The sequence below is a fragment of the Ranitomeya variabilis genome, chromosome 1, assembly GCF_051348905.1.
Source record: "Ranitomeya variabilis isolate aRanVar5 chromosome 1, aRanVar5.hap1, whole genome shotgun sequence".
Lineage (NCBI taxonomy): Eukaryota > Metazoa > Chordata > Amphibia > Anura > Dendrobatidae > Ranitomeya > Ranitomeya variabilis.
In genome coordinates this window covers 951,272,934-951,299,678 of record NC_135232.1, presented here as the reverse complement: position 1 = coordinate 951,299,678, position 26,745 = coordinate 951,272,934, and the positions used below count along the sequence as shown (strand labels likewise).

The 26,745-nt window shown below is 43.7% G+C and overlaps 1 protein-coding gene across 1 annotated transcript in view; it reads right to left on the bottom strand.

The window, feature by feature from the left end:
* Positions 1-212: 212 nt before the first annotated feature.
* The window catches only part of USP38 (ubiquitin specific peptidase 38), a 64,482-nt gene continuing 37,949 nt past the window's right edge, over positions 213-26,745 (bottom strand). Inside the window, exons 5-11 of the mRNA XM_077279260.1 lie at positions 26,117-26,218; positions 24,723-24,881; positions 18,424-18,617; positions 14,987-15,080; positions 9,858-9,964; positions 7,959-9,288; positions 213-1,113 (exon numbers count right to left, since the gene is read on the bottom strand). Of these exons, the coding sequence (XP_077135375.1) occupies positions 952-1,113; positions 7,959-9,288; positions 9,858-9,964; positions 14,987-15,080; positions 18,424-18,617; positions 24,723-24,881; positions 26,117-26,218 (2,148 nt within the window). The 3' untranslated portion in view covers positions 213-951. The remainder of the gene's footprint in view (positions 1,114-7,958; positions 9,289-9,857; positions 9,965-14,986; positions 15,081-18,423; positions 18,618-24,722; positions 24,882-26,116; positions 26,219-26,745) is intronic.

Here is a 26,745-nt window from a genome sequence, read left to right as displayed (position 1 = left end):
TGGAAGTTATCCCTATCCATATGATCGGGATGACTTCCCAAAAGCTGGGGGCCCAACCCGTTGGAACCCCACCAATCCAGAACTCGAAAGAACAAATGCACTATACACAGATGCATGCACGGATACACACTCACATATATACTTATGTACACATACAGTATTTTTAATTTTTTATTTTTTTTTCTAGAAATAACAGCAAGACCATAAGAACATTTATGGAACCACTGTTTTACTTCAGCAATAAAGTAACTTTAAGCCGCAATTCTTAATATTAACAATATTGAATACTTATCACACGAGACAATCCAGAGGAATCTCATTTTGATTTACAGTACTGCAAGGCACATACAGAACTTTCCCTCATTTACACAGCAGATGTACTCCCTGAAATAGAATTTTAAAAAATTCTGAAAACAATTTAGAAATACTATAAAGTTAGCATTTTGTTTTCTAGATTAAAAAGAAAAAAATTTTGTAGAAGATCATGCATTTTCATAAAAAGTGACTTCATGGATCTATACACATTCTTTCTGGTGCTTTATATTTTAGTGGAAAATACCCTGAACTGGATCAGAATGCAAACCATTATTGCTTTCGGCATAGGATGCACCATAAAGCTTTCACTATTTCAGGAAAATGTAACAAAAACAATGTAGTGAAAAAGAACAAAAAAATACCGGTTTCACAGATCGCTACACTCTTATAATTGTATTTATAGAAGAACTGTATATATAGGCAGCATTTTTTTTTTAAGGATTTACACACTGATGCATATCCATTCAAGTTTACATAAATCTTGTAAATATAGAAGCTGCCCGTCAATTAAATGGATTGGTTTATGTTCAGTGAAATGCGATATGTCACAGTCAGAAATTGAGTTACACAGTCTCATCGGCCAGTGTGGTTTTGTCATCAGTGCATACTGGACAATATATTGATATTTAGTCTTATTCAAAAGACAAGTCTGCCAATGGTGCTGAACCCTCCTTCTCCACCGCCGCCGGTGGGACCGCAGCTCCCAGGTGGGTCATTGTCATCAAAACCATTAGGTCGAAAAGAGCAGGAAGCAGATGCTGCTTGTAGGGCTCGTGTGCGTGCATTTAGTTCTTGCTCCTAAAGAAGGTAAAAAAATACATTCTTGTTACTTGAAAGAAAACATACACATTTACCGTATTTTTCGGAATTTAAAACGCACCGGACTATAAGACGCACCCAGGTTTTAGAGGTGGAAAATAGGGAAAAAAATATTTGAAGCAATAAAAAAAAAATGTGGTAAAATTTAACAACATATTATATATAATAGTAACACCACATATAATGGTATGTTATTATGTTGGAAGCTGCGGGTAGAAGATGGTGCTGTGGGACCAGTGTGGTGTCTGTAAAGTACTATATGAAGACGCTGGAGGGTGAGTAAGGGGCTATGTGCACACGTAGGAAATGTGGTGCAGAATTTTCTGCACTAAATCTGCATCTCCTGGCAGAAAACGCAGGTGCAGATTTGGTGCAGTTTCTGTGCAGATTTTACCAGTGCAGATTTTTATCATGGAGGGGTGCAGAAACGCTGCAGAACTGCACAAAAGAAGCGACATGCACTTCTTTGAAATCTGCAGCGTTTCTGCGCAGATTTTTCTGCACCATGTGCACAGCTTTTTTTTTTTCACATTGATTTACATTGTACTGTAACTCACAGTGCAGTTCTGCACCAAGTCTGCACTAAATCTGCATCGTGTGCACATACCCTTAGGCTATGTGCACACGTTGCGGATTAGGCTTAGGAATTTCTGGTGCGGACTCTGCCTCTCCTGGCAGAAAACGCACCTGCGGTTTTTTGTGCGGTTCCGCAGCGTTTTTTGTGCGTTTTTGCTGCGGTTTTCTTAAGAATTTGCTGCGGTTTTTACCCCTGCGGTTTTCTATAATGGAGTGGGTACAAAAACGCTGCAGATTCACAAAAAATAATTGACATGCTATTTCTTTAAAACCGCAGCGTTTCCGAAGCGGATTTTTCCACAAAGTGTGCACAGCATTTTTTTTTTTCATTGATTTACATTGTACTGTAAATCAATTGCGGATCTGCAGCTTTTCTGCACCTCAAAAAAACCCTGCGGATCCGCAGCAAATCCGCAACGTGTACACATACCCTAAGAATGGGGGCACAGGACTTATATTTAAAGCACCACTCCAGAACGGAAAAATAACACTGGAGTGCTGCTTTAAGATCCCATTGGGAGAACTATAACTCCCAGCATGTCCTGCAGATCCTATGGCTGGTATGTGCAGCGGTGGGGGACCCAGAGCCCACCCCGACATGCGTTTCTGAGCGCAAGGCAGCTCCTTTCTCACCGCTGCACATACCAGGTATTATATGCTATTTTATAACGTTATTGGCTTGGTAAAGAATAGGTCTTAGTATTTATATTTATTACTTTATATTTATTTGTCCATATTTATGGGTTGATAGCCGAGTATATTGTTCTATGGTATGTGTATGCTGTGGGTGGTCCCTCTGGCCCTTTGCTTGGCTTTGTGTACTGCCATCTAGAGCTCCACTGTCATCACCTTTTCCTCTGTACCTGTCTCTATGTATTTGTTTTATTTGTTATAAATAAAGGTGATATTTTATGGGATTTATCTGTGTTTTGTGGTGATTAGGTTGTAGGCTTGTCGGAAGAGGTGGGTCTTCAGGTTCCTTTTGAAGGTTTCCGTGGTAGGCGAGAGCCTGATGTGTTGGATAAGGAGTTCCAGAGTATAGGGGAACCACGGGAGAAGTTTTGGATGCGGTTGTGGGAGGTGAGATGAGAGAGGAGTAGAGAAGGAGATCATGAGACGATCGAAGGTTGCATGTAGGTAGGTAACGGAAGACCATGTCACAGATGTATAGAGGAGTCAGGTTGTGAATGGCTTTGTAAGTCATTGTTAGTGTTTTGAACTGTAGCCTCTGGGCAATAGGAAGCCAGTGAAGGGCCTGGAAGAGAGGAGAGGCTGGGGAGTAACGGGGAGACTGGTGGATTAGTCGGGCAGCAGAGTTTAGGATGGATTGGAGTGGTGCCAGAGGGGAGGCCAGAGAGTAGGAGGTTGCAGTAGTCGAGGCGGGAGATGATAAGGGCATGTACTAGTGTTTTGTGGTTTCATGGTCAAGGAATGCACAGATCCGGGAGATGTTTTTGAGTTGGAATCGGCAAGAGGAGGCAAGGGCTTGTATATGTGGCTTGAAAGAGGGTAGAGTCAAGGATCTCCCCGAGGCACCGAGCGTGCGGGACGGGGGAAAGTGAGCAGCCATTGACATTGATGGACAGGTCGGGTGGAGGGGTAGAATGAGGTGGGGGAAAGATGATGAATTGTTTTGTCCATGTTCAGTTTTAGAAAACGAGCAGAAAAGAAGGATGAAATAGCAGACAGACATTGTGGGATTTTGGTCAGTAAGGAAGTGAGATCGGGTCCAGATCTGCGTGTCATCGGCGTAGGGATGATATTGTAAACCGTGGGATTCTATGAGCGGTCCCAGGCCGAAGGTGTAGATGGAGAAGAGTAGGGGTCCTAGAACTGAGCCTTGGGGAACACCGACAGACAGGGGGCGAGATGAGGAGGTGGTGTGGGAGAGGGAGACACTGAATGTTGGCTCTGTTAGATATGAGGAGATCCAGGATAGGGCCAAGTCTGTGATGCCAAGAGATGAGAGAATCTGTAACCGGAGGGAGTGGTCCACAATGTCGAAGGCAAAAGACAGGTCCAGGAGGAGGAGGACAGAGTAGTGTCGCTTGCTCTTGAAAGTTAGTAGGTCATTGGTCACTTTAGTCAGGGCAGTTTCACTTGAGTGATGTGGTCGGAAGCCAGTTTGTAACCGGTCAAAGAGGGAGCAGGAGGAGAGGTGGGAAGACAGTTCATGATGGACATGCTGTTCCAGTAGTTTTGAGGCATAAGGGAGAAGGGTTATCGGGCGATAGCTGGACACAGAGGATGGTCGAGGGAGGGTTTTTTGAGGATAGGTGTGATTGATGCGTGTTTGAAGGATGAGGGGAAGAGACCGTTTGTAAGTGAGAGGTTGAAGAGTTGTGTTAGGGTTGGGACGAAGATTTTGCGAGGAAGGCTTCAACGGATCCTGGTGATTCTGACAATGTTTTTGCGTGACATATTGTACTTCATGATAGTGGTAAAAATTTCTTTGATATGACTTTTCATGCCCTTAACCCCTTCACCCCCGGAGCTTTTTCCGTTTTTCCGTTTTCGTTTTTCGCTCCCCTCCTTCCCAGAGCCATAACTTTTTTATTTTTCCGTCAATTTGGCCATGTGAGGGCTTATTTTTTGCGGGACGAGTTGTACTTTTGAACGACATCATTGGTTTTAGCATGTCGTGTACTAGAAAACGGGAAAAAAATTCCAAGTGCAGTGAAATTGCAAAAAAAGTGCAATCCCACACTTGTTTTTTGCTTGCCTATTTTGCTAGGTTCACTAAATGCTAAAACTGACCTGCCATTATGATTCTCCAGGTCACTACGAGTTCATAGACACCTAACATGACTAGGTTATTTTTCACCTAAGTGGTGAAAAAAAATTCCAAACTTTGCAAAAAACAAAACAAAACAAAATTGCGCCATTTTCCGATACTCGTAGCGTCTCCATTTTTCGTGATCTGGGGTCAGGTGAGGGCTTATTTTTTGCGTGCCGAGCTGGCGTTTTTAATGATAGCATTTTGGTGTAGATACGTTCTTTTGATCGCCCGTTATTGCATTTTAATGCAATGTCGTGGCGACCAAAAAAACGTAAATCTGGCGTTTCAAATTTTTTTCTCATTACGCCATTTAGCGATCAGGTTAATGCTTTTTTTTTTATTGATAGATCGGGCGATTCTGAACGCGGCGATACCAAATATGTGTAGGTTGGGGTTTTTTTTTATTGATTTATTTTGATTGGGGCGAAAGGGGGGTGATTTAACCCCTTCCCGACATGTGACGGTATAGTACGTCACATGTCGGGACCCCCGCTTTGATGTGCGCTCCGGCGGTGAGCGCACATCAAAGTCGCGACATGTCAGCTGTTTTTTACAGCTGACATGTGCGCGCAATAGCGGCGGGTGAAATCGCGATCACCCGCCGCTATTAACTAGTTAAATGCCGCTGTCAAACGCAGACAGCGGCATTTAACTACCGCATCCGGCCGTGCGGCCGGATATGAGCGCATCGCCGACCCCTGTCACATGATCGGGGGTCGGCGATGCTCCTCCATTGTAACCATAGAGGTCCTTGAGACCTCTATGGTTACTGATTGCCGGTGGCTGTGAGCGCCCCCCTGTGGTCGGCGCTCACAGCACACCTGCATTTTAGCTACATAACAGCGATCTGATGATCGCTGTTATGTAGCAGAGCCGATCGGGCTGTGCCTGCTTCTAGCCTCCCATGGAGGCTATAGAAGCATGGCAAAAGTAAAAAAAAAAAGTTTTTAAAAATGTGAAAAAAATAAAAAAAACATAAAAGTTTAAATCACCCCCCTTTCGCCCCAATCAAAATAAATCAATAAAAAAAAAAAAAACCTACACATATTTGGTATCGCCGCGTTCAGAATCGCCCGATCTATCAATTAAAAAAAAGCATTAACCTGATCGCTAAATGGCGTAATGAGAAAAAAATTCGAAACGCCAGATTTACGTTTTTTTGGTCGCCACGACATTGCATTAAAATGCAATAACGGGCGATCAAAAGAACGTATCTACACCAAAATGCTATCGTTAAAAACGCCAGCTCGGCACGCAAAAAATAAGCCCTCACCTGACCCCAGATCACGAAAAATGGAGACGCTACGAGTATCGGAAAATGGCGCAATTTTGTTTTGTTTTGTTTTTTGCAAAGTTTGGAATTTTTTTTCACCACTTAGGTGAAAAATAACCTAGTCATGTTAGGTGTCTATGAACTCGTAGTGACCTGGAGAATCATAATGGCAGGTCAGTTTTAGCATTTAGTGAACCTAGCAAAATAGGCAAGCAAAAAACAAGTGTGGGATTGCACTTTTTTTGCAATTTCACTGCACTTGGAATTTTTTTCCCGTTTTCTAGTACACGACATGCTAAAACCAATGATGTCGTTCAAAAGTACAACTCGTCCCGCAAAAAATAAGCCCTCACATGGCCAAATTGACGGAAAAATAAAAAAGTTATGGCTCTGGGAAGGAGGGGAGCGAAAAACAAAAACGGAAAAAGCTCCGGGGGTGAAGGGGTTAAACTTTTATATTTTTTTTATTTTTTTCACATTTTTAAAAACTTTTTTTTTTTACTTTTGCCATGCTTCTATAGCCTCCATGGGAGGCTAGAAGCAGGCACAGCCCGATCGGCTCTGCTACATAACAGCGATCATCAGATCGCTGTTATGTAGCTAAAATGCAGGTGTGCTGTGAGCGCCGACCACAGGGGGGCGGTCACAGCCACCGGCAATCAGTAACCATAGAGGTCTCAAGGACCTCTATGGTTACAATGGAGGAGCATCGCCGACCCCCGATCATGTGACGGGGGTCGGCGATGCGCTCATATCCGGCCGCACGGCCGGATGCGGTAGTTAAATGCCGCTGTCTGCGTTTGACAGCGGCATTTAACTAGTTAATAGCGGCGGGTGATCGCGATTTCACCCGCCGCTATTGCGCGCACATGTCAGCTGTAAAAAACAGCTGACATGTCGCGACTTTGATGTGCGCTCACCGCCGGAGCGCACATCAAAGCGGGGGGTCCCGACATGTGACGTACTATTCCGTCACATGTCGGGAAGGGGTTAAATCACAGAGATATGTCACACAAAATACTTAATAGGTAACATTTCCCACATGTCTACTTTACATCAGCACAATGTTGTAACCAAAAATTTGTTAGGAGAAATCGCTGGTCAACTTTTAACCCTTATAACTCCCTTTTTACAACACCATTCTTTTTTTTTTTAGGGACCACATCACATTTGAAGTCACTTTGAGGGGTCTATATGCTATAAAATACCCAAAAGTGACACCATTCTAAAAACTGCACACCTCAAGGTACAGTTTATTAACACTTTTGGTGCTTCACAGAAATTTATGGATTTTTTTTTTTAAATGAACATTTTTTTTTTCACAAAAAAATAACTTCACAATCAAATTTTTTTATTTTCCCAAGGGTAACAGGAGAAATTGGACACCAAAAGTTGTTGTACAATTTGTCCTGAGTATGCCGATACCCCATATGTGGGGGTAAGCCACTGTCTGGGAGCATGGCAGAGATCAGAAGGGAAGGACAGCCGTTTGACTTTTTCAACGCAAAATTGGTTGAAATTGAATGGTTGAAATTGAGATCGGATGCCATGTCGCGTTTGGAGAGCTCCTGATGTGCCTAAACAGTAAAAACCCCCCACAAAAGACACCATTTTGGAAACTAGACCCCCCAAGGAACTTATTTAGATGTGCGGTGAGAACTTTGAACCCCATAGAAGCTGTCAGAGCTGCAGCTTCTGCGGACTGACCTTAGAGACTTCCTGACATGCACTGCGTATGACAGGAAGTCTCTCAGCTCTGGAGACCTGGATGTCGTCATGACATCGGGTCTCCATGGCAGCGGAGTCTGTCAGCCCCTGTGCCGACTCCGGAACACTGCAATCATGTTTGATCACAGCGTTCCGGGGGTTAAAGTGCCGGGAGCGGTCTGCACACCACCCGTATGCGCGGCCGATCGGCTATGACGTACCATCCCATCCATGGTCAGACGGGCCCAGCCCAAATGGACAGGATAATATGTCGGATGTCAGAAAGGGGTAAATACACTTCACCCTTTTTCTTTCAAAAAATATTTTGCAAATGCTTCTATACATTACATAGCCCTCGTTGCAGGAGTAGGAACGTCAATGCAGACTTGGGATCTGCATCACCAGGTGACAAAAGACAGTGGGTAGTCATTAACAGATTAATGTAGTTTATCAGTTAATAAATTCCACAGCATAGTTGTTAGCCCATACCTGTAAATAGAGTTTGTTATCCTTTGTAATAGCATCCATGAGCTCCTTCTGAAGTGGGGGCTCTCCATTGACCCATAGTCCATGAGCAGAACTAGACTGCACGTTCTCTAGATCACCAGAGCTGTGCTTTTTATATATCAGCACATAGGCAGTATCCTTTGGAAATCGACTTGTAATATTTAAAACAGACTGAAATGATGTAAAAGTCACCCTGCTGTCATTAAACAGAAACCATTCTTTTGACAGATCATTGCACGGTTTGTCATTTCCAACAACCACATTGCAAGTCTCCTTGCCTACTATCTGACTTTGATGAGAAATGGATTTCTCTGGTTGGATACATCTTGTTGAATTGGAGATATTCCTAGCGTATGAGTAATAATGACCACTTTCTGAAGAGGTGCCAGAATGGACTACAATGGAACTTAAAACGTAAGGTATAAGTTGTGTGCAGCTCATATCTTCAGTACCAGATGGTTTTAGCTTCTTGGCCAAATTTTCTCCAACATCAGGAATGTCAACATCTATATTCCAATCTCCAGGAGAAGCCACTGAGGTAGTTCTCTCTACTGGCAGCTCAAGTACCAGTGGAATGGAAACATTATCCAGAATTTTACGCCTCACATGACATTTTGGATCATATGAAAATCTTAATAAAGTTAATATGAGGTATTCTGGCTCTTCCAGGATTTGCATAGTCTTTTCAGCATTCTGGAGGGAAGAACACTTTTCGCAATGATAACGATTTTCTCCATCAAGGATCTCAGGAGCTAAGAAATAATTTAACAAGTCTGTTACAGACAATGGTTTATCTCGTCCACTGTTTCTACAAGAGTCAATAGCACACTCTACTGTACTTTCACATGTAGGGGTGTTTATTGCACAAGAACAATTGGCCTGAACGTCACTCCCTGCAGATTTCGGCTTGGTGGAGTCATTGTCACATCCAGAAGATGGAAGAGTTTCAGTTTTCAATTCAGTTTCCGGTACAACATCAATTTCTATACAATCATCATCTTTTTTTACAGGTGAGCAGATCATGTTCTGTGCAGGATTATCAGCTGCTGAAGGACAAAATGCTAAAGAAAGGTCTGAGAAGGCTTCTATTTTCTGTGAAGTACTCCTGCAGTTCAGGCAGCAAATGTTAGTTTGGAGCTTTCCTCCAAACATACTTTCTATCAGGGTCTTATCACTTCTCCAGCTTGTGTTCTGTAGGTTGGGAATGACATCTGCTGCTGAAGGGGAGCATGGCTGCACATTACCATCAGTGATCATAGTATCTGGACTCCTGGAGGACAAAGCTTTGAGGGTTTTCTCCTCTTCATGTAATCTAACAAAGACAAATTATAATTTATTAACAACATGGAAAGACAAATAAAAGTTAGATGGATAACAAAAGTGATCAATTAGATCCACCAAAATAATCTCCACACTATATGATCTGCAAAGTACACCACCTGATGGGCGTAAGTGGCTATTTTTCTTAATCAACTGTTACCATTATCAGAAGTTTTACTTTACCATACATAAGAGAAAAAAAACAATATTACTGAGCCTCCTCTCTTTCTTAAATATTAATAAAACAACTTTTATAGAAATTGTCAGATATAGATTAATAATGAAAAAAATATATATATGTGGATGGATCTAAATTCTTGTAAATTCTTGAGGCTGCTTATCTCCCACAGCCTGAAGACATTGTCAGCTGACACCTGTAATTGGCTAAGGGGCCTCCTATTACTACTACAGCTTCTTGTAAAGTACATACTTGAGCAAAATCAGTTTGTGAGGCCCATTCTATGACAATGTAGGATCTGCTTTAATTACTTTTTAACAAGGAAATGGGTTATTTAGATTCAGGGCAAGAAAAATGAATCAATTAATACAATTCTACTATACCTGTCTAAGAGAAATCGGAGATACTCAGAACAATCTTGCTGAGATCGTGGTGTGAACCAAGGTGGTCTAGATGCCTCGAAGAAAACCTGGGGTGCATATGCTTCTCTCTATGAAAGGAAGAAAAAAAAACAAACAAACAAGAACTTCAAGCAACAATATTATTATTTATTATTATTATTTTTATTTATATAGCACCATTAATTCCATGGTGCTGTACATGAGAAAAGGGGTTACATACAAATTATAGATATCACTTACAGTAAACAAAACTAACAATGACAGACTGATACAGAGGGCAGAGGACCCGGACCTTGCGGGCTAAAGGCCCCGTCTCACATAGCGAGATCGCTGCTGAGTCACAAGTTTTGTGACGCAACAGCGACCTCCATAGCGATCTCGCTATGTGTGACACGTACCAGCGATCAGGCCCCTGCTGCGAGATCGCTGGTCGTGTCGGAATGGCCTGGACCTTTTTTTGGTCGTTGAGGCCCCGCTGACATCGCTGAATCGGTGTGTGTGACACCGATCCAGCGATGTCTTCACTGGTAACCAGGGTAAACATCGGGTTACTAAGCGCAGGGCCGCGCTTAGTAACCCGATGTTTACCCTGGTTACCAGCGTAAACGTAAAAAAAAAACAAACAGTACATACTCGCCTTCTGATGTCCGTCAGGTCCCTTGCCGTCTGCTTCCTGCTCTCTCTGACTGCCGCCGTACAGTGAGAAGTGAGAGCACAGCAGTGACGTCACCGCTGCGCTCTGCTCTCACTGTACGGCGGCTCAGTCAGAGCAGGAAGCAGACGGCAAGGGACCTGGACACCGAAAGGCGAGTATGTACTGTTTGTTTTTTTTGGTAACCAGGGTAAACATCGGGTTACTAAGCGCGGCCCTGCGCTTAGTAACCCGATGTTTACCCTGGTTACCCGGGTGCTGCAGGGGGACTTCGGCATCGTTGAAGACAGTTTCAACGATGCCGAAGTCGTTCCCCTGATCGTTGGTCGCTGGAGAGCGGTCTGTGTGACAGCTCCCCAGCGACCACACAGCGACTTACCAACGATCACGGCCAGGTCGTATCGCTGGTCGTGATCGTTGGTAAATCGCTTAGTGAGACGGGGCCTTTACATTCTACAGGACAATCTCCAGCATCTTCTAGGGTGATTAACCAACAATATAATGATGTTGCACAATGCATTATATGCCCCCTGACGAAGCCTAACGCGAAACGCGCGTTGGGGCGTGGACGGTGACCCCTTGTACTCTGCATGATGGGTAAGATTGGAGGAGCTGGGTGGTGGTATTTAGTGCACGATATCTGATTGCTATCTAGACGTTTTACCTACTATAGGATATATGATAGGCACCCGTTCTCCTTCTCTTCCCTCTGGTTGATGACATGCTGCACTATTTGGCACTTTATGTATTAAATGATTGCAGATGTACTTTGGGGATATCACTGTTTTTTCAGTGCTTCTATCTGTTCCCTTACTGAATTTCCTTATATATATTTTTTCTTGTTACTTTGTTGTTATTTATGTACGGATTTGGTTCAATAAAAAGTGTATTTATATCCTTTTTACAAAGAGGTTTGGACGTGTACTCTGTTTTTCTATTGTGTTATCTATGCTTATAGGAGTGTCCTAGTTATAGGTTGGTGATACGATCTCTTTTTATGATACGTATAACACTCTGCTATGAGCGTGTGGGGGAGATCGTATCCTTTTTGGTCCATACTGGGCTGTATGTATAACATCATGGTGTATGTTGCACAATGTCTTATTGTCACGGCATAGTAATACGCCAAAGGCAATGGAAATTGCTAACATTGACCAAGTGGAGAGCATACAGGACGAAAAAGATGAAGAGTCAGGTGAGGGTTAGGTGATTATCATTTGTCTTTCCAGCATATATTTTATTATGCTCTGGGGTCTGGAGAAACTTGTGACTTGTGTTAAATTAATTCAATGTGAATCAAGTTTCCGCACCAAATTTGAGAAAACGTACAAATTAAAATTTTGGCAAATTTGCTCATCACTAACTAAAAGTAAATGTACCAGATACAATATGTTTACAGATACACGCCTCATAACATATCTGGTGCACTAATGGCTGTGTGTTCCTAATAATGAAAAGTAAATTCTGGTGCAAAATTATAGTAAATATGTTATGCAGCCCTGTCTCCTTCTGCAAAGCTACTGCCGACTTACAAAAAAAAAAAAATTAAAAAAAATATTAAGTTCTAAATTACAGATTTACTGTAGATATGCTGTGTAAACGCAATGATAAAAATCTCTAAATCATCTAAATAAACCAATAAATCTATAATAATATTTATCACATTTAACTATATGTTTTCATTTAAGTTTGTGTATCCATTTTTAAAGATAATATAAATGTAACTCGAGAACTTACAGCAATTTCAAATTCATTTTATTAAAAATTTTCTTTAAAGGGAATATATCACCCCCTAGGACATATATAACCTATTACTATGGGCAAACAGGTGATAGAATTGTTAAAACAACAATAAACCTTTTATGGCCATGCCATCTTAGGAATTTAGGACAAAGCATTTTTTGCTATTTCATTGTTGCATTCAAAGAACTATGGGGCCAATTCATTAGGACAGGCATTGTGCAGACCAGTCTTAATAACAGGCCCGTTAGAGTATGATGTGCCATATTGATTATATGGCACACACTACATAATGAATTCAGCTCATCTCCCCCTGCATGAGATTGACCACTCATACGAGGTATCGTCATGCAGGGGAGAAAAGAACATGTCCCCCTCTGCTGACTGATCTCTGCAGCTACTGTGAAAATATACAGCAGAGTTGTGTGTCATTACAAGCCTTTAGGATCAAAGCTTTCATGTCAGTTTGAAGCAGCTCCTTGGTGTTTTTACAGCCGGATTGGAGTAAGATTTCTGGGGAGATAAATGTTGAGGAGGGAGTGGTTTTTTTCCCTTGTGTTGCTGCCTGCTTTCAATTGGTTTACGTCATACAGAAGAAGACGTACACGTCCACAGAGACAAATCTCTGGTAATGCTCAGTTAAAGGGAACCTGTCACCCCCAAAATCGAAGATGAGCTAAGCCCACCAGCATCAGGGGCTTATCTACAGCATTCTGGAATGCTGTAGATAAGCCCCCGATGTAACCTGAAAGATGAGAAAAAGAGGTTAGATTATACTCAACCAGGGGCGGTCCTGCTGCAGCCCGGTCCAATGGGCATCACGGTCCGGACCAGCGCCTCCCATCTTCTTACGATGACGTCCTCTTCTTGTCTTCACGCTGCGGCTCCGGCGTACTTTGTCTGCCCTGTTAAGGGCAGAGAAAAGTACTGCAGTGCGCAGGCGCCGGGAAAGGTCAGAGGCCCAGCGCCTGCGCACTGCTTGTACTCTTTCAGGATACATCGGGGGCTTATCTACAGCATTTTTAGAATGCTGTAGATAAGCCCCTGATGCTGGTGGACTTAGCTCATCTTCAATTTTGGGGGTAACAGGTTCCCTTTATTCCCTTTAAGAAATTATAACCTAAACTTTGCAAGCTAATAGTGACGGAGTTATTTTATTTTTTGCAATCTACATCACTATTGCTGCTGTGTGGTTTTTTCATAGTTATCAGCTGGTTCTTTCAGAGTTCAACCCTCCGGCTCTTGTAACGCCAATGCAGAGTTTTGTTTGCATCCTGTTGCAGACAGTGATGTGAAACTGCAAACGCCGCTTTTACATAACTGGTTTCATCAGCATCCAACAAATATAGTTAAATTATTAATAGCCCTTATATGCAGCACAAACTGCAGTACACCTCTTTCCTGTCCACTCTATATGCAGCTCAGCATGCAATATATCTGTCTCACTTTATATACAGTCATTCTCTCAGTATATCTCTCCTTTCTGACCCCTCCACATAGAGCCTATGCTACACAAATTCTCTCCTTTCTGTCCCCTCTACATAGGTGTTCCAGCAATACTTTCCTTTCTAAACCCTAAATATACAGCTTCATCCTGGAGTACATTGGTCCTCTAAGTTACCAACACACAGGCACTGCTGATTCCTGGTATGAGATCCCCTTTCCATGACATCATCCTTCACAGTAGAAGCTCTGTTCTCCACACAGTACAACAATGCTGGCAGGATGCCAGCCGAGATCCTGCACTGTGCAGATCAAACAGGGCATCATGAACTATAGGACCATTCCTATTGAAACTGGAGGGTACATAAAGCTGGAAAGTGCATTCTTAAGGGGGTGATATATGCAAAACAGTGCAGATTTAGGTTATATTGGCACAAATGAATACACCCCATCAGGGGTGGGAAGTCTTTTTTTCTACCAAGGGCCATTTGAATATTTATCCCATCTTTGGGGGTCATACAAATTGCTCTAAATCTGCCCACAAGTATGTCCTGACCCTGACTCTCATTACATGCGCCTCATCGCTCAGTAGTGAATACTGCGTATGCATGATCACAGAGCAAGAAAAAAAGAGTTGTCCAGCAACCGTCAAAATACAGATGCCGACCCAAGCACTACAATCCCCAAGAATCTGCCCGGGGACTGGATAAAACGTCATCAATAGTGATGAGCGAATATACTCGTTACCCGAGATTTCCTGAGCATGCTCGGGGGTCCTCCCAGTATTTTTTAGTGCTCAGAGATTTAGTTTTTATTGCCGCAGCTGAATGATTTACATCTGTTAGCCATAAGTACATGTGGGGGTTGCCTGGTTGTTAGGGAATCCCCACATGTACTTATGCTGGCTAACAGATCTAAATCATTCAGCTGCGGCAAGAAAAAAAATACTCGGAGGTCACCCGAGCGTGCTCAGGAAATCTCGAGTAACGAGTATATTCGCTCATCACTAGTCATCAAGGGCCGTGCACGGCCAGAGGGCACGAGGTTCCTCACTCCTGACTTAAATGTTTAAAGTACACTCTTCAGTCCAAAAAAAAAAAAAAAAACTACCTGAAAGTGGCTGTTTCTTTTTCGTCCAAAATAGCCTGTAACATGAAAATTTAAGGGGTGGGGATGAAAACCCTATCTGTACAAGATTTATAACATGCAGTAAACCTTGTTGACTGTCTAATGCTTTGGAAAGTCTCATTTCTATTTTTTTTTACTGGATAAATACCTGAGTATGAGCCAGAAATGCAAAAAGGTGCTGGAGTTTCTTCATCAATGAGTTGCAGCCATTCAAATTAAGGGATAGTACCTGCCTCCGAAAACTGAAAGAAGATTAGATGAATATATGAACGGATTCCAGGACCTCAACATTGAACACTGTAATTTTTTGTTTTCTAAGACTCTGTCACATCTAATCTACACATCTCAGGTTTCAAAATGAGCCAATAAATTACATCTAAAAGTATATTTTTATTAATAACTACAAATATTACACTCATACAAGTTACCCAGAAATCAAAATATAGAAATCACATTGACACCGACAGGAAAAACAAGGGTAGTTTTGTGTGTTTATGTAACTCATCAAAACTTTGTCATCATTTTCGACTAAAATGTGGACAAAAGTAGCCTCCACTCATGGTGGAATGAGGGTCAGCAGACTCTCGCTATCCCCATAGGTGGGACTCCTCACCAAACACAACCTTGTGCCACAGCTTCAGCTATGCAATGCTTCGAGAGGTTGTTTTGTCATTTGTGCAGGTCCACACTGGTCTTGCTTTGGTTGACTTTACCAAGGTTATATCGATGATAAGAAGATTTTAAAAGAGTGTTACTTTAGGTTATAAAAGAAAAAAACTAGTAAAATAGTCCTACCCGACATGAGACTTCATGGACACTAGATACAATATATAAAAATATTTTTCTAACTATGCAATTAACTTTGGTTTATCTAAAATACTCTTTAGGAATGCTACTTACAAAATTAGTGAATACTGCCCTACACATTAACACTAACAATTTCTTCTATAATTTAAAGGAACATGCAAGACCTCATTTAAGCAGAAGTTTTTTTTTGCATTTGACAAAAACAGATCCATTTTAATCTGTGTTTTTTACAAGATTGTAATCTATTAGCCCACTCTATGGATAGGATCCACTCTATGGATAGGATGCGGTGAGTCCGCATGTGTTCATTGAACACATGCGGAATCACTGCGTGTACAAAGGGGGGCGGCGCTTTGGGTGGAGCGGGGTGTCCGCTGCGTCCAAAGTGCAGCCATTCCGGCACGTGGAAACATACGGTACCCTTATACACTGTGTGCAGAATTATTAGGCAAGTTGTATTTTAGAGGATTATTTTTACTATTGATCAACAACTATGTTCTCAAATCAACCCAAAAGACTCAAATATCAAAGCTTAACATTTTTGGAAGTTGGAGTGAGGTTTTTTTAGATTTGGCTCTCTTAGGAGGATATCTGTTTGTGCAGGTAACTATTACTGTGCAGAATTATTAGGCAACTTAATAAAAAACAAATATATTCCCATCTCACTTGTTTATTTTCACCAGGTAAACCAATATAACTGCACAAAATTTAGAAATAAACAAAACCCCAAAAAATTAGCGACCAATATAGCCACCTTTCTTTATGATGACACTGAGCAGCCTTCCATCTATAGATTCTGTCAGTTGCTTGATCTGTTTACGATCAACATTGCGTGCAGCAGCCACAACAGCCTACCAGACACTGTTCTGAGCGGTGGACTGTTTTCCCTCCCTGTAGATCTCACATTTTATGAGGGACCACAGGTTCTCTATGGGGTTCAGATCAGGTGAACAAGGGGGCCATGTCATTTTTTCTTCTTTGAGACCTTTACTGGCCAGCCACGCTGTGGAGTAGTTGGAGGCATGTGATGGAGCATTGTTCTGCATGAAAATAATGTTTTTCTTGAACGATACCGACTTCTTCTTGTACCACTGCTTGAAGAAGTTGTCTTCCAGAAACTGGCAGTAGGTCTGCGAGTTGAGCTTCACTCCTTCCTCAACCCGAAAAGGTCCCACAAGTTCATCTTTGATGATACCAGCCCATACCAGTACCACACCTTCACCTTGCTGGAGTCGGAGTGGAGCTCTCTGCCCTTTACTGATAAATCCTCTGGCCCATCCATCTGATCCATCAAGAGCCACTCTCATTTCATCAATCCATAAAACCTTGAAAAGTCAGTCTTAAGATATTTCTTGGCCCAGTCTTGACGTTTTATCTTATGTTTCTTGTTCAAAGGTGGTCGTTTTTCAGCCTTCCTTACCTTGGCCATGTCCCGGAGTATCGCACACCTTGTGCTTTTTGTTACTCCAGTAACGTTGCAGCTCTGAAATATGGCAAAAGTGGTGGCAAATGGCATCTTGGCAAATGGTATCTTGGCAGCTTCACGCTTGATTTTCCTCAATTCATGGGCCTTTTTTGCCCAACACGCTTCTTGGGACCCTGTTGGCTATTTGCCATGAAACGCTTGATTGTTCAGTTATCACGCTTCAAAAGTTTGGCAATTTCAAGACTGCTGCATCCCTCTGCAAGACATCTCACAATTTTGGACTTTTCAGAGCCCGTCAAATCTCTCTTCTGACCCATTTTGCCAAAGGAAAGGAAGTTGCCTAATAATTAAGCACACCTTATATAGGGTTTTGATGCCATTAGACAACACCCCTCCTCATTACAGAGAGTTACTTAATTGGTAATTGGCGCTCAAGCCTGAACAGCTTGGAGTAGGACAACATGTATAAAAAGTATCATGTGATCAAAATACAACTTGCCTAATAATTCTGCACAGTGTGTACAGCGAAACACAAAAAGTACTGGGATACAACTGTGCTGGTTTTTTTTCAGACCCATTGACTTGAACTGACAATTTTGATTCATAGAATGGATCAAAAATCAGAGATTTCTTTGATTTTATCAGCAAAAGAGAAAAAAAGAAAGGAAACCTTCACGTGGAAAAGACCTATATAGAATATATTTGTAGGCGTTCCTGTGAAGAAAGGATACAACACGTACAACATAACTGATGTCTGAATGAGGCCTAAATCAGATTAATTCATTCTTTGCTATGATGTTTCTGATCAGTTTCTGGAGGTTGCCAATGACTCTGGTGTGGATCATTGAACTTCACAAGTTAGAGAGCTTTGAATTTACAGGAAGAAGAAAAAATAAAATAAATTTTCTGCACAGCACTCATAGCTAGAAAATTGTGGTGCTCTGTAGTGGGGGTAGGGTGGGGGGCGTCTCTCCAAGGAGTAGCGCAAAATACCACAGCACTCACTAGTACCACAAGCGAGTGCCATGATATTTTTCACTATTATTAGGAAGGAGTAATAAACATTCAAGCGAGTTCACAAACCTGGCAATGAACTACTTCTGTATAGTAGTCAATAGTAACAGTGGAGGCAACATATCAATGCACTTACTGATTTTATGGTGCATTAATCAATGTAGCACGGCTATATAATAAGATTATGATGAATAACGCTATCCAGCCATTCCTGCTCCGTATCACACCATGTTGCACCTCTTTTACAAGGCAACTGTTACAGGTTATCATTGCTTCTTTTTCAGCAGATATTGCTACTGGTTACAGGCGAATAACAACGCTAAACTCTAGGTACTTACTCTGTAGCCATAAAAAGTGCTTGTAAGACACTATTCATATAACAAGTATTCCCTAGGTTGATTAGCCCAGTTTTTCCAGTTTCTGATTTTCCTGACAGCCTGGGTAGACAAGATGCTAAAGCGTTGGATTGGGAGGTCCAGGCACTTTGGTTTAAAATAAGCTTAATTTTTTCTTCAGATGGTTTGGGCAAGTCCTACAAGAAAACAAAATGACAAAATCTGACGACTTTCCTACATATTATATATAAATACATACATACAGTTGTGTGAAAAAGTGTTTGCCCCTTTCTGATTTCTTTTGCATGTTTGTCACACTGAAATGTTTCAGATCAGAAAACAAATGTAAATATTAGACAAAGATAACACAAGTAATCACAAAACGCAGCTTTTAACTGAAGGTCTTTATAATTAAGGGAAAAAGAAATCCAAACCTACAGGGCCTTGTGCGAAAAAGTGATTTTCCCCCTTCCACTGGCGTAGCTAGAGCTTTTGCCGCCCGGGGCTGATTCCGAGTTTGGCGCCCCCCCCCCCCCCATTGCCGTCACTCAACGCCGGGCACCGCCCCCTCAGCACTGTTTACCCATGAAATCCGGTGCCTGCGCTGTGTATCGCTGTTTGGTGCAGGCGCAGAGAGCTCTGGCCGTCTGACGTCACAGCCAGGCTTGCAGACTGTGCCTGTGCGGCGAGTGCGGCCACCCACCTTGGTAATCCCAGCCCCACAGTGTGTTATGCATTATGCAGAGTGCGGGGCTGGGATTCACAAGCAGGGCGGCCGCACAGGCGCAGTGTCCAGCATTGCCCCAGTGTGTCCAGCAATCTGCCCCAGTGTCCAGCATTGCCCCCAGTGTGTGTCCAGCAATCTGCCCCAGTGTCCAGCATTGCCCCCAGTGTGTCCAGCAATCTGCCCCAGTGTCCAGCATTGCCCCCAGTGTGTCCAGCATTGCCCCCAGTGTGTCCAGCATTGCCCCCAGTGCGTCCAGCAATCTGCCCCCAGTGCGTCCAGCAATCTGCCCCCAGTGCGTCCAGCAATCTGCCCCCAGTGCGTCCAGCAATCTGCCCCCAGTGCGTCCAGCAATCTGCCCCCAGTGCGTCCAGCAATCTGCCCCCAGTGCGTCCAGCAATCTGCCCCCAGTGCGTCCAGCAATCTGCCCCCAGTGCGTCCAGCAATCTGCCCCCAGTGCGTCCAGCAATCTGCCCCCAGTGCGTCCAGCAATCTGCCCCCAGTGCGTCCAGCAATCTGCCCCCAGTGCGTCCAGCAATCTGCCCCCAGTGCGTCCAGCAATCTGCCCCCAGTGCGTCCAGCAATCTGCCCCCAGTGCGTCCAGCAATCTGCCCCCAGTGCGTCCAGCAATCTGCCCCCAGTGCGTCCAGCAATCTGCCCCCAGTGCGTCCAGCAATCTGCCCCCAGTGCGTCCAGCAATCTGCCCCCAGTGCGTCCAGCAATCTGCCCCCAGTGCGTCCAGCAATCTGCCCCCAGTGCGTCCAGCAATCTGCCCCCAGTGCGTCCAGCAATCTGCCCCCAGTGCGTCCAGCAATCTGCCCCCAGTGCGTCCAGCAATCTGCCCCCAGTGCGTCCAGCAATCTGCCCCCAGTGCGTCCAGCAATCTGCCCCCAGTGCGTCCAGCAATCTGCCCCCAGTGCGTCCAGCAATCTGCCCCCAGTGCGTCCAGCAATCTGCCCCCAGTGCGTCCAGCAATCTGCCCCCAGTGCGTCCAGCAATCTGCCCCCAGTGCGTCCAGCAATCTGCCCCCAGTGCGTCCAGCAATCTGCCCCCAGTGCGTCCAGCAATCTGCCCCCAGTGCGTCCAGCAATCTGCCCCCAGTGCGTCCAGCAATCTGCCCCCAGTGCGTCCAGCAATCTGCCCCCAGTGCGTCCAGCAATCTGCCCCCAGTGCGTCCAGCAATCTGCCCCCAGTGCGTCCAGCAATCTGCCCCCAGTGCGTCCAGCAATCTGCCCCCAGTGCGTCCAGCAATCTGCCCCCAGTGCGTCCAGCAATCTGCCCCCAGTGCGTCCAGCAATCTGCCCCCAGTGCGTCCAGCAATCTGCCCCCAGTGCGTCCAGCAATCTGCCCCCAGTGCGTCCAGCAATCTGCCCCCAGTGCGTCCAGCAATCTGCCCCCAGTGCGTCCAGCAATCTGCCCCCAGTGCGTCCAGCAATCTGCCCCCAGTGCGTCCAGCAATCTGCCCCCAGTGCGTCCAGCAATCTGCCCCCAGTGCGTCCAGCAATCTGCCCCCAGTGCGTCCAGCAATCTGCCCCCAGTGCGTCCAGCAATCTGCCCCCAGTGCGTCCAGCAATCTGCCCCCAGTGCGTCCAGCATTGCCCCAGTGCGTCCAGCATTGCCCCAGTGCGTCCAGCAATCTGCCCCCAGTGCGTCCAGCAATCTGCCCCCAGTCTGTCTCCAGCATATTGCCCCCAGTCTGTCTCCAGCATATTGCCCCCAGTCTGTCTCCAGCATATTGCCCCCAGTCTGTCTCCAGCATATTGCCCCCAGTCTGTCTCCAGCATATTGCCCCCAGTCTGTCTCCAGCATATTGCCCCCAGTCTGTCTCCAGCATATTGCCCCCAGTCTGTCTCCAGCATATTGCCCCCAGTCTGTCTCCAGCATATTACCCCTAGTCTGTCTCCAGCATATTGCCCCCAGTGTGTCTAGCAATCTGCCCCAGTGTCCAGCATTGCCCCCAGTGTGTCAGACATAAAGAAAAAAAAAAAAAGTAAAATCCTCACCTCTCCCGTTCCCAGCGCAGGTCCCGTGCACTCCGCGTCTCTCCGGCTCTGCAACGCTCAGGACAGAGAGGCTGAGCGCGCAGTGATGACGTCATCGCACCCTCTGCCCTGAGATGTCGCAGAGTCAGAGGGCGCTGAAGACGCTGCAGCTGCCGCAGGAACCAGGAGAGGTGAGTATTAAAGGGGGGCCCAATGCCAGCGCTGGCACCGGGAGGGGGGGGGGGGCCTGGTCGTGGCGGCGGTCGGCGCCGCCCGAAGATTTAAAGGGCCCGCGTCTCTCTTTTTTTTTCTTCTTCCTCCTCCTCTCTGGGTCGGAGCCGCCCCCGGCATTGTGCCGCCCGGGGCGGCCCGCCCCCCCCGCACCCCCCTTCCTACGCCACTGCCCCCTTCTCCTGTAATGTATGTCCCATTACATCTGGCGTAGAATTAACACAGCATTTCAGAAAAGGAACATTATACCAACAGTAAAATATGGTGGTGGCAGTGTGATGGTCTGGGGCTGTTTTGCTGCTTCAGGACCTGGAAGACTTGCTGTGGTAAATGGAACAATGAATTCTACCGTCTACCAAAAAATCCTGAAGTAGAATATCCGGCCATCTGTTTGTTACCTAAAGCACACCACTTGTGTTATGTAGCAGGACAATGACCCAAAACACACCAGCAAGCACAATTGCCGTAAATACATGTTAGATGCCGCAGTCAGCGGCATCTAACGGGTTAACAGCCGCTGGAGGATCGAGATTCCTCCCGCGGCTGTTAGCGGCACATGTCATCTGTTCAAAACAGCCGATATGTGCCGGAAAAGGTGCGGGCTCCGGCAGTGAGTCAGGGGGAGGTATCCAATGATGGACAAATCAGTCATTGGTCATTAAGGGATCATATTCGTTTGGTGATCTGAAAAAAATTAAGTGTGGCAAACATGCAAAAGAATATCAAATCGGGAAGGGAACAAACACTTTTTCACCCAACTGTACATACATACATGTAAATATGACTGTAATCCGAGAAATCTCTACTTAAAATTGAAGCTGACTGCCAATAATTCCATGTGAAGCCAACAGAGAATGCTTCTTTGACGGTGGAAGATGGACCGCCTTGCCTTCCACAGACTTGCAGACATAAGAGGCCACAATCAAGGAACCTGATGTGTCTGCAATTCAAAAAGTCATAAAAACAACCACAAAAAGCACATTACCACATAAGGATTTGGAATTTACATAAGCCCGAATACCAAGGCAGATATTCTGATGAAACAACATAACCAGCAGGTTCTTCTTGATGAGTAGGTCTATTTAACTCATCGGCATGATACATTAATCCATTATAATAATAATACATTATATGCATTATCAAACAGCAACTGGATTTTACAGTAAAAAATAAAATGCAATGCAGGCTGTTTTATCTTTGTTACAGGAATAGGAAGGAACAATTGAACATATTGCTGTACAAATGAGCATTGATTGACTTCCTATATATGCATTAACTCTCACTGCTGTCAAAGGACCCTTGGATGCAACACTATTCTATTTGGAAAACTAAAAGATAAAAAAAGAGGCCGTTTGTTTGATGCCAATTGACAATATGGTGACAAAATGTAATAAAGAAGGCATGGATGATTGCCAGTATAAACTGGTTCAACTACATTAAAATGGAAGGATTTTTTACCAGTCTCAACTGGCAAAAACTAAACCTCTAATTGCAGACTTGATGTTTCATATAGACAAGTAAAGCTAGTTAGATGTATGTTAGTCTGAATAAAATAGGAATTAAAATATTAGTTTGACTCTCCATTAGTATGGGGGACCAGGAGGTGTTATCCTTATTCTCCAAACAGCTTTAAAAGTAAAACTGTAGGCAGGAGAAAAAAAATAGGGACATACATACAAAGACACATTTTTCAATACATAGTAAGAAAAATGGGCAAGGGCCATACTGTTAAGGCTAGATGACTTGGTCAAAGCATCTTCCAAACGCCAAGTCTTGTTGAGTGTTCTAGGTATTCAGAAGCTCATAACTTACCAAAGGTGGTCCAAGAAAGGACAACCATTATACCAGCATCGGTGTCATGGGCACCCAGGGCTTATTGATGTTCAAAGGTAGCAAAAGCTAGTCAGTCTGCTTTGTTCTCATGGAAGAGCTACTGTAGAACAAATTGCTGTAAAAGTTATTGCTTTGTATTGTATTGCCTTTCGGGAGCCATATAGTTGCAGCTCTCCCCTCACTTACTGTATAGTCACCCATGAGCCCTCTCGGGCAGGATCCACTTTCCTCCTGTAGGAGTTAGGGACTCGTTTTGTTCAAAATAATTGTACTTGTTTTTTATGTACACCCTTTTTCACATGCAAAGCACCATGGAATAAATGGTGCTATAATAATAAATAATAATAAAATAGTCAAAGTGCCTATGCCGATCTTTTACCATGAATGAAAGTGCCTGAAATGGACACAAAAGCATCAAAGCTGGATCATCCAGTAATGTTATGGCCCTTAAATCTTGCATTTTTTCCCCTTCGTTCAGTGGTCCCATTAGGGCTTATGTCTGAAAGCGACCACAAAACAGGATTTAGTTGCATGCGCTGATGGACTATAATGATGCAGACGGAGTGTACTTGTGCTTGGTTGTGCATCATTTTCCAGCTGTATTCACCTTTTTGAGGAGACCACCAAGACGTAGTAGACTATGCCCAGCTGTCCACCTCCAATAGGAGTATACGGCTGAAAACTATGCACGACAGAGCACACGGTGGACTCCGTCTGCATCATTCTAGTCAATGGCTCAGTCAGCACATATGCCAGAATCGCAATTTGCAGGTGTAGGAGGGGTGGGGGAGTGCGAAGTTGGGATTCAGACGCAAGCCCCAACAGGGTCACTGAATATAGGAAAAAACACTGAACGGGCGAACCATATTTTTTTAATACGTTGCGCAGACAGCCTGAAACTAGCCGGCTCAGACAGGGTGGCACCCCAGAACGACCCGGCTGAGTTAGTGAGTTGCCCTGGGTAATAGTTCTACGAAACACCTTTTCCTGTGCAGTCCATAATGTAATAAGTCCGAGCAATTTTGGTGACACGGAGGGGGCCAACACAATATTATACCAATAGTTAAACATTTTGGTTGATCGTTGTATCCATCTCCCCAGGAACTACAATGTATAGCCAAGGAACTGGCTTAGCTTACTCACTTCATGATCTTAGGCTCTTAAGCATTTCTTTGTGCAGCAGTTCAGGTCATTCACCTAAAATATCTATTATTGTTCTAAACGGAAAATATTTTAAAAATATTGAGGAGCAAAAGCTGCACATCGTGCTGGGCTAAGTACCATTCACTACTCGGATTGATTATTTCTATTACCTGTCAGCATATAAAGGGCAGCCTCTCACAGCCGATAAGGCAACACACTGCTAAGCTTAATTTGACTAATTAATTGGTAAAGTGGTGTGTTTTTTTACTTCTACTCATTCGCTTGTAGCCGAACCTTTAACTTACTGAGACTTCAAAAACGTAACTCATCACTAAAGAAAATGGCAGAAGAGAGAATCTATTCTTCGTCAATTAAATAAGAGTAATTACCTTAACTGCTTCCAAAATAGGCTCATAAAGATCTGGAAATCCAGAATAATGATAGATCATGCAGTGCATCAATTCCGAAAACTGGATAAGAAAAGTTGTACTAGACAGGAGTCCATCGCTTCTAAAGGAATGAACCAAATTAACAACATGGGGGACAATCTAAAGTAGAAAAAAAAAAAACGACAAAATAAATCACTGCTAACCTATAGAAATATACATTTTACCATTATTCACGCAACAACTTAGCGAGCACCACGTGTCCATGTCTGCAAAGTTTATTTATTTCGCTTGCTTATATATAGTACTGCTAACTCCACAGCACTTTCCAGACTTCAGCATCACTGTCACCATCGGGACTCGCAATCTAAATTCTGTATCAGTAGGTCTTTAGAGCTTGGGAGAAAACCATGCAAACACTACTACTATCTAAAAGGGAACTTCTTTTTCATAGAAATTCTTTATGCACTAATAAGGGAAGAAAAAAATTAATATAAAGGACCATTAAAATATAATTTACATTGTATTCCCCCTTCTACAAGGGGGTGATCATATGATCAATGGGCCCACATGAAGAAAAGCTGTTAGCGCTTCATGTACGTTATGCACAGTGCAGTGTATGCAGCAGTTAGGAATGCATGGTTGGTAATAAACCTTCTCGGCTGGCTCTGTGGGCATTCTGGTTATCCATGACATCCATCTCCACATACCCAAAGATGCACGATTTCCATTCAGCTGCTGACTCTCTAATAACATCATTACAGAGTCATATCTGGATCGTAACGACTGTTTAAGTTAGTGGCCGATCCGCCAGCAGTTAAGCTAGCCATACACATTTTGGGCAGCTAAAGGCACACTAGATGCAGGAGGTCCAAACATGCGGTTATTGACAGGAAAAGCCAACCGCCTAATGTGTATAGCCACCTCCTAACTCTCCCCTGATGGTAGATGTTGGGGGAGACTGTGGATTACAACAGCCCAAAAATTGCTTTTTATCTTCTGTTTCATGTGTCATAAGTAGTCAGTGGTGCTCTCTTAATCTTACAGACACCTTCCACCTTATAGATCACATGGAGTGTAAACCAGGGAAAGGGTGACAGGACAGCCCCCCCCCAATTCCTTGTGCAATATATCTTCCTATAAATTTCTCTTGTGGGCTAAGAATTGTCTAAAAAATTACTGCATTGGATTGCTTGGACAAGAAAAAGAGAAAATTATCCCTTCACATTACCAGGTCCATATTTCGGATTGCCCCTGAATCTTTGACATTAATAGCCATGATTGTTGTGCGTTTTCTCCATTCCAACTAGACTCAAATGATACATTTTAGAACATTCAACTCGTCTGGACACTTAAACCTCAAGCAAAACTACACAAAATGTACAAAAAGTTCTTACCATGTGAAAAGCCTCTGGAGAATGTTGAAAACTAAGCAACATGTGTGAAAGGACGGCCAATGCTCCTGGCCGCACCAGAGGAAACCAGAGTCTGTTAAACACCTAAAAAAAATATATATGGTAACAAATCAGTAGCTGTGAACATTTTTTTACCAAAAAGTGAATTCGCCAAAAAAGTGGCCGAAGAGATGCACATATGGATACAGCAAAGTAACTAATCATGGCTCTAGCATCAGCTGTGGCCCCTAATTCTGTGCCTGGGGGACCCAATTTAGAAGTCCTACTGTGACTTATTGTAGCTTCTACACTTACACGATCTACCATCAATGATTATTCTTATATTCTTGTGCATGCTAGAATCATTTATATATTACTCATTTATTACTATTATACATTTCTTTTGCATAAGAGAACAACATAAAAACATCATGACCCATAGCCAATTAGCTGTACTTTACAAATGCAGTGCGCCTTTACTAGGCTTTTTTCTGTTGAGTCATAACTTTTCCCTATTGTATAATAACAGAAGCATCTTCAGAAAAGGAACAATACCATGTAGTGTGAACACAGACGTCAGCAGGCCTTTGCCATCTGAGCCATTGTTTCTTTTGTTAGGGTAACTAATGTCG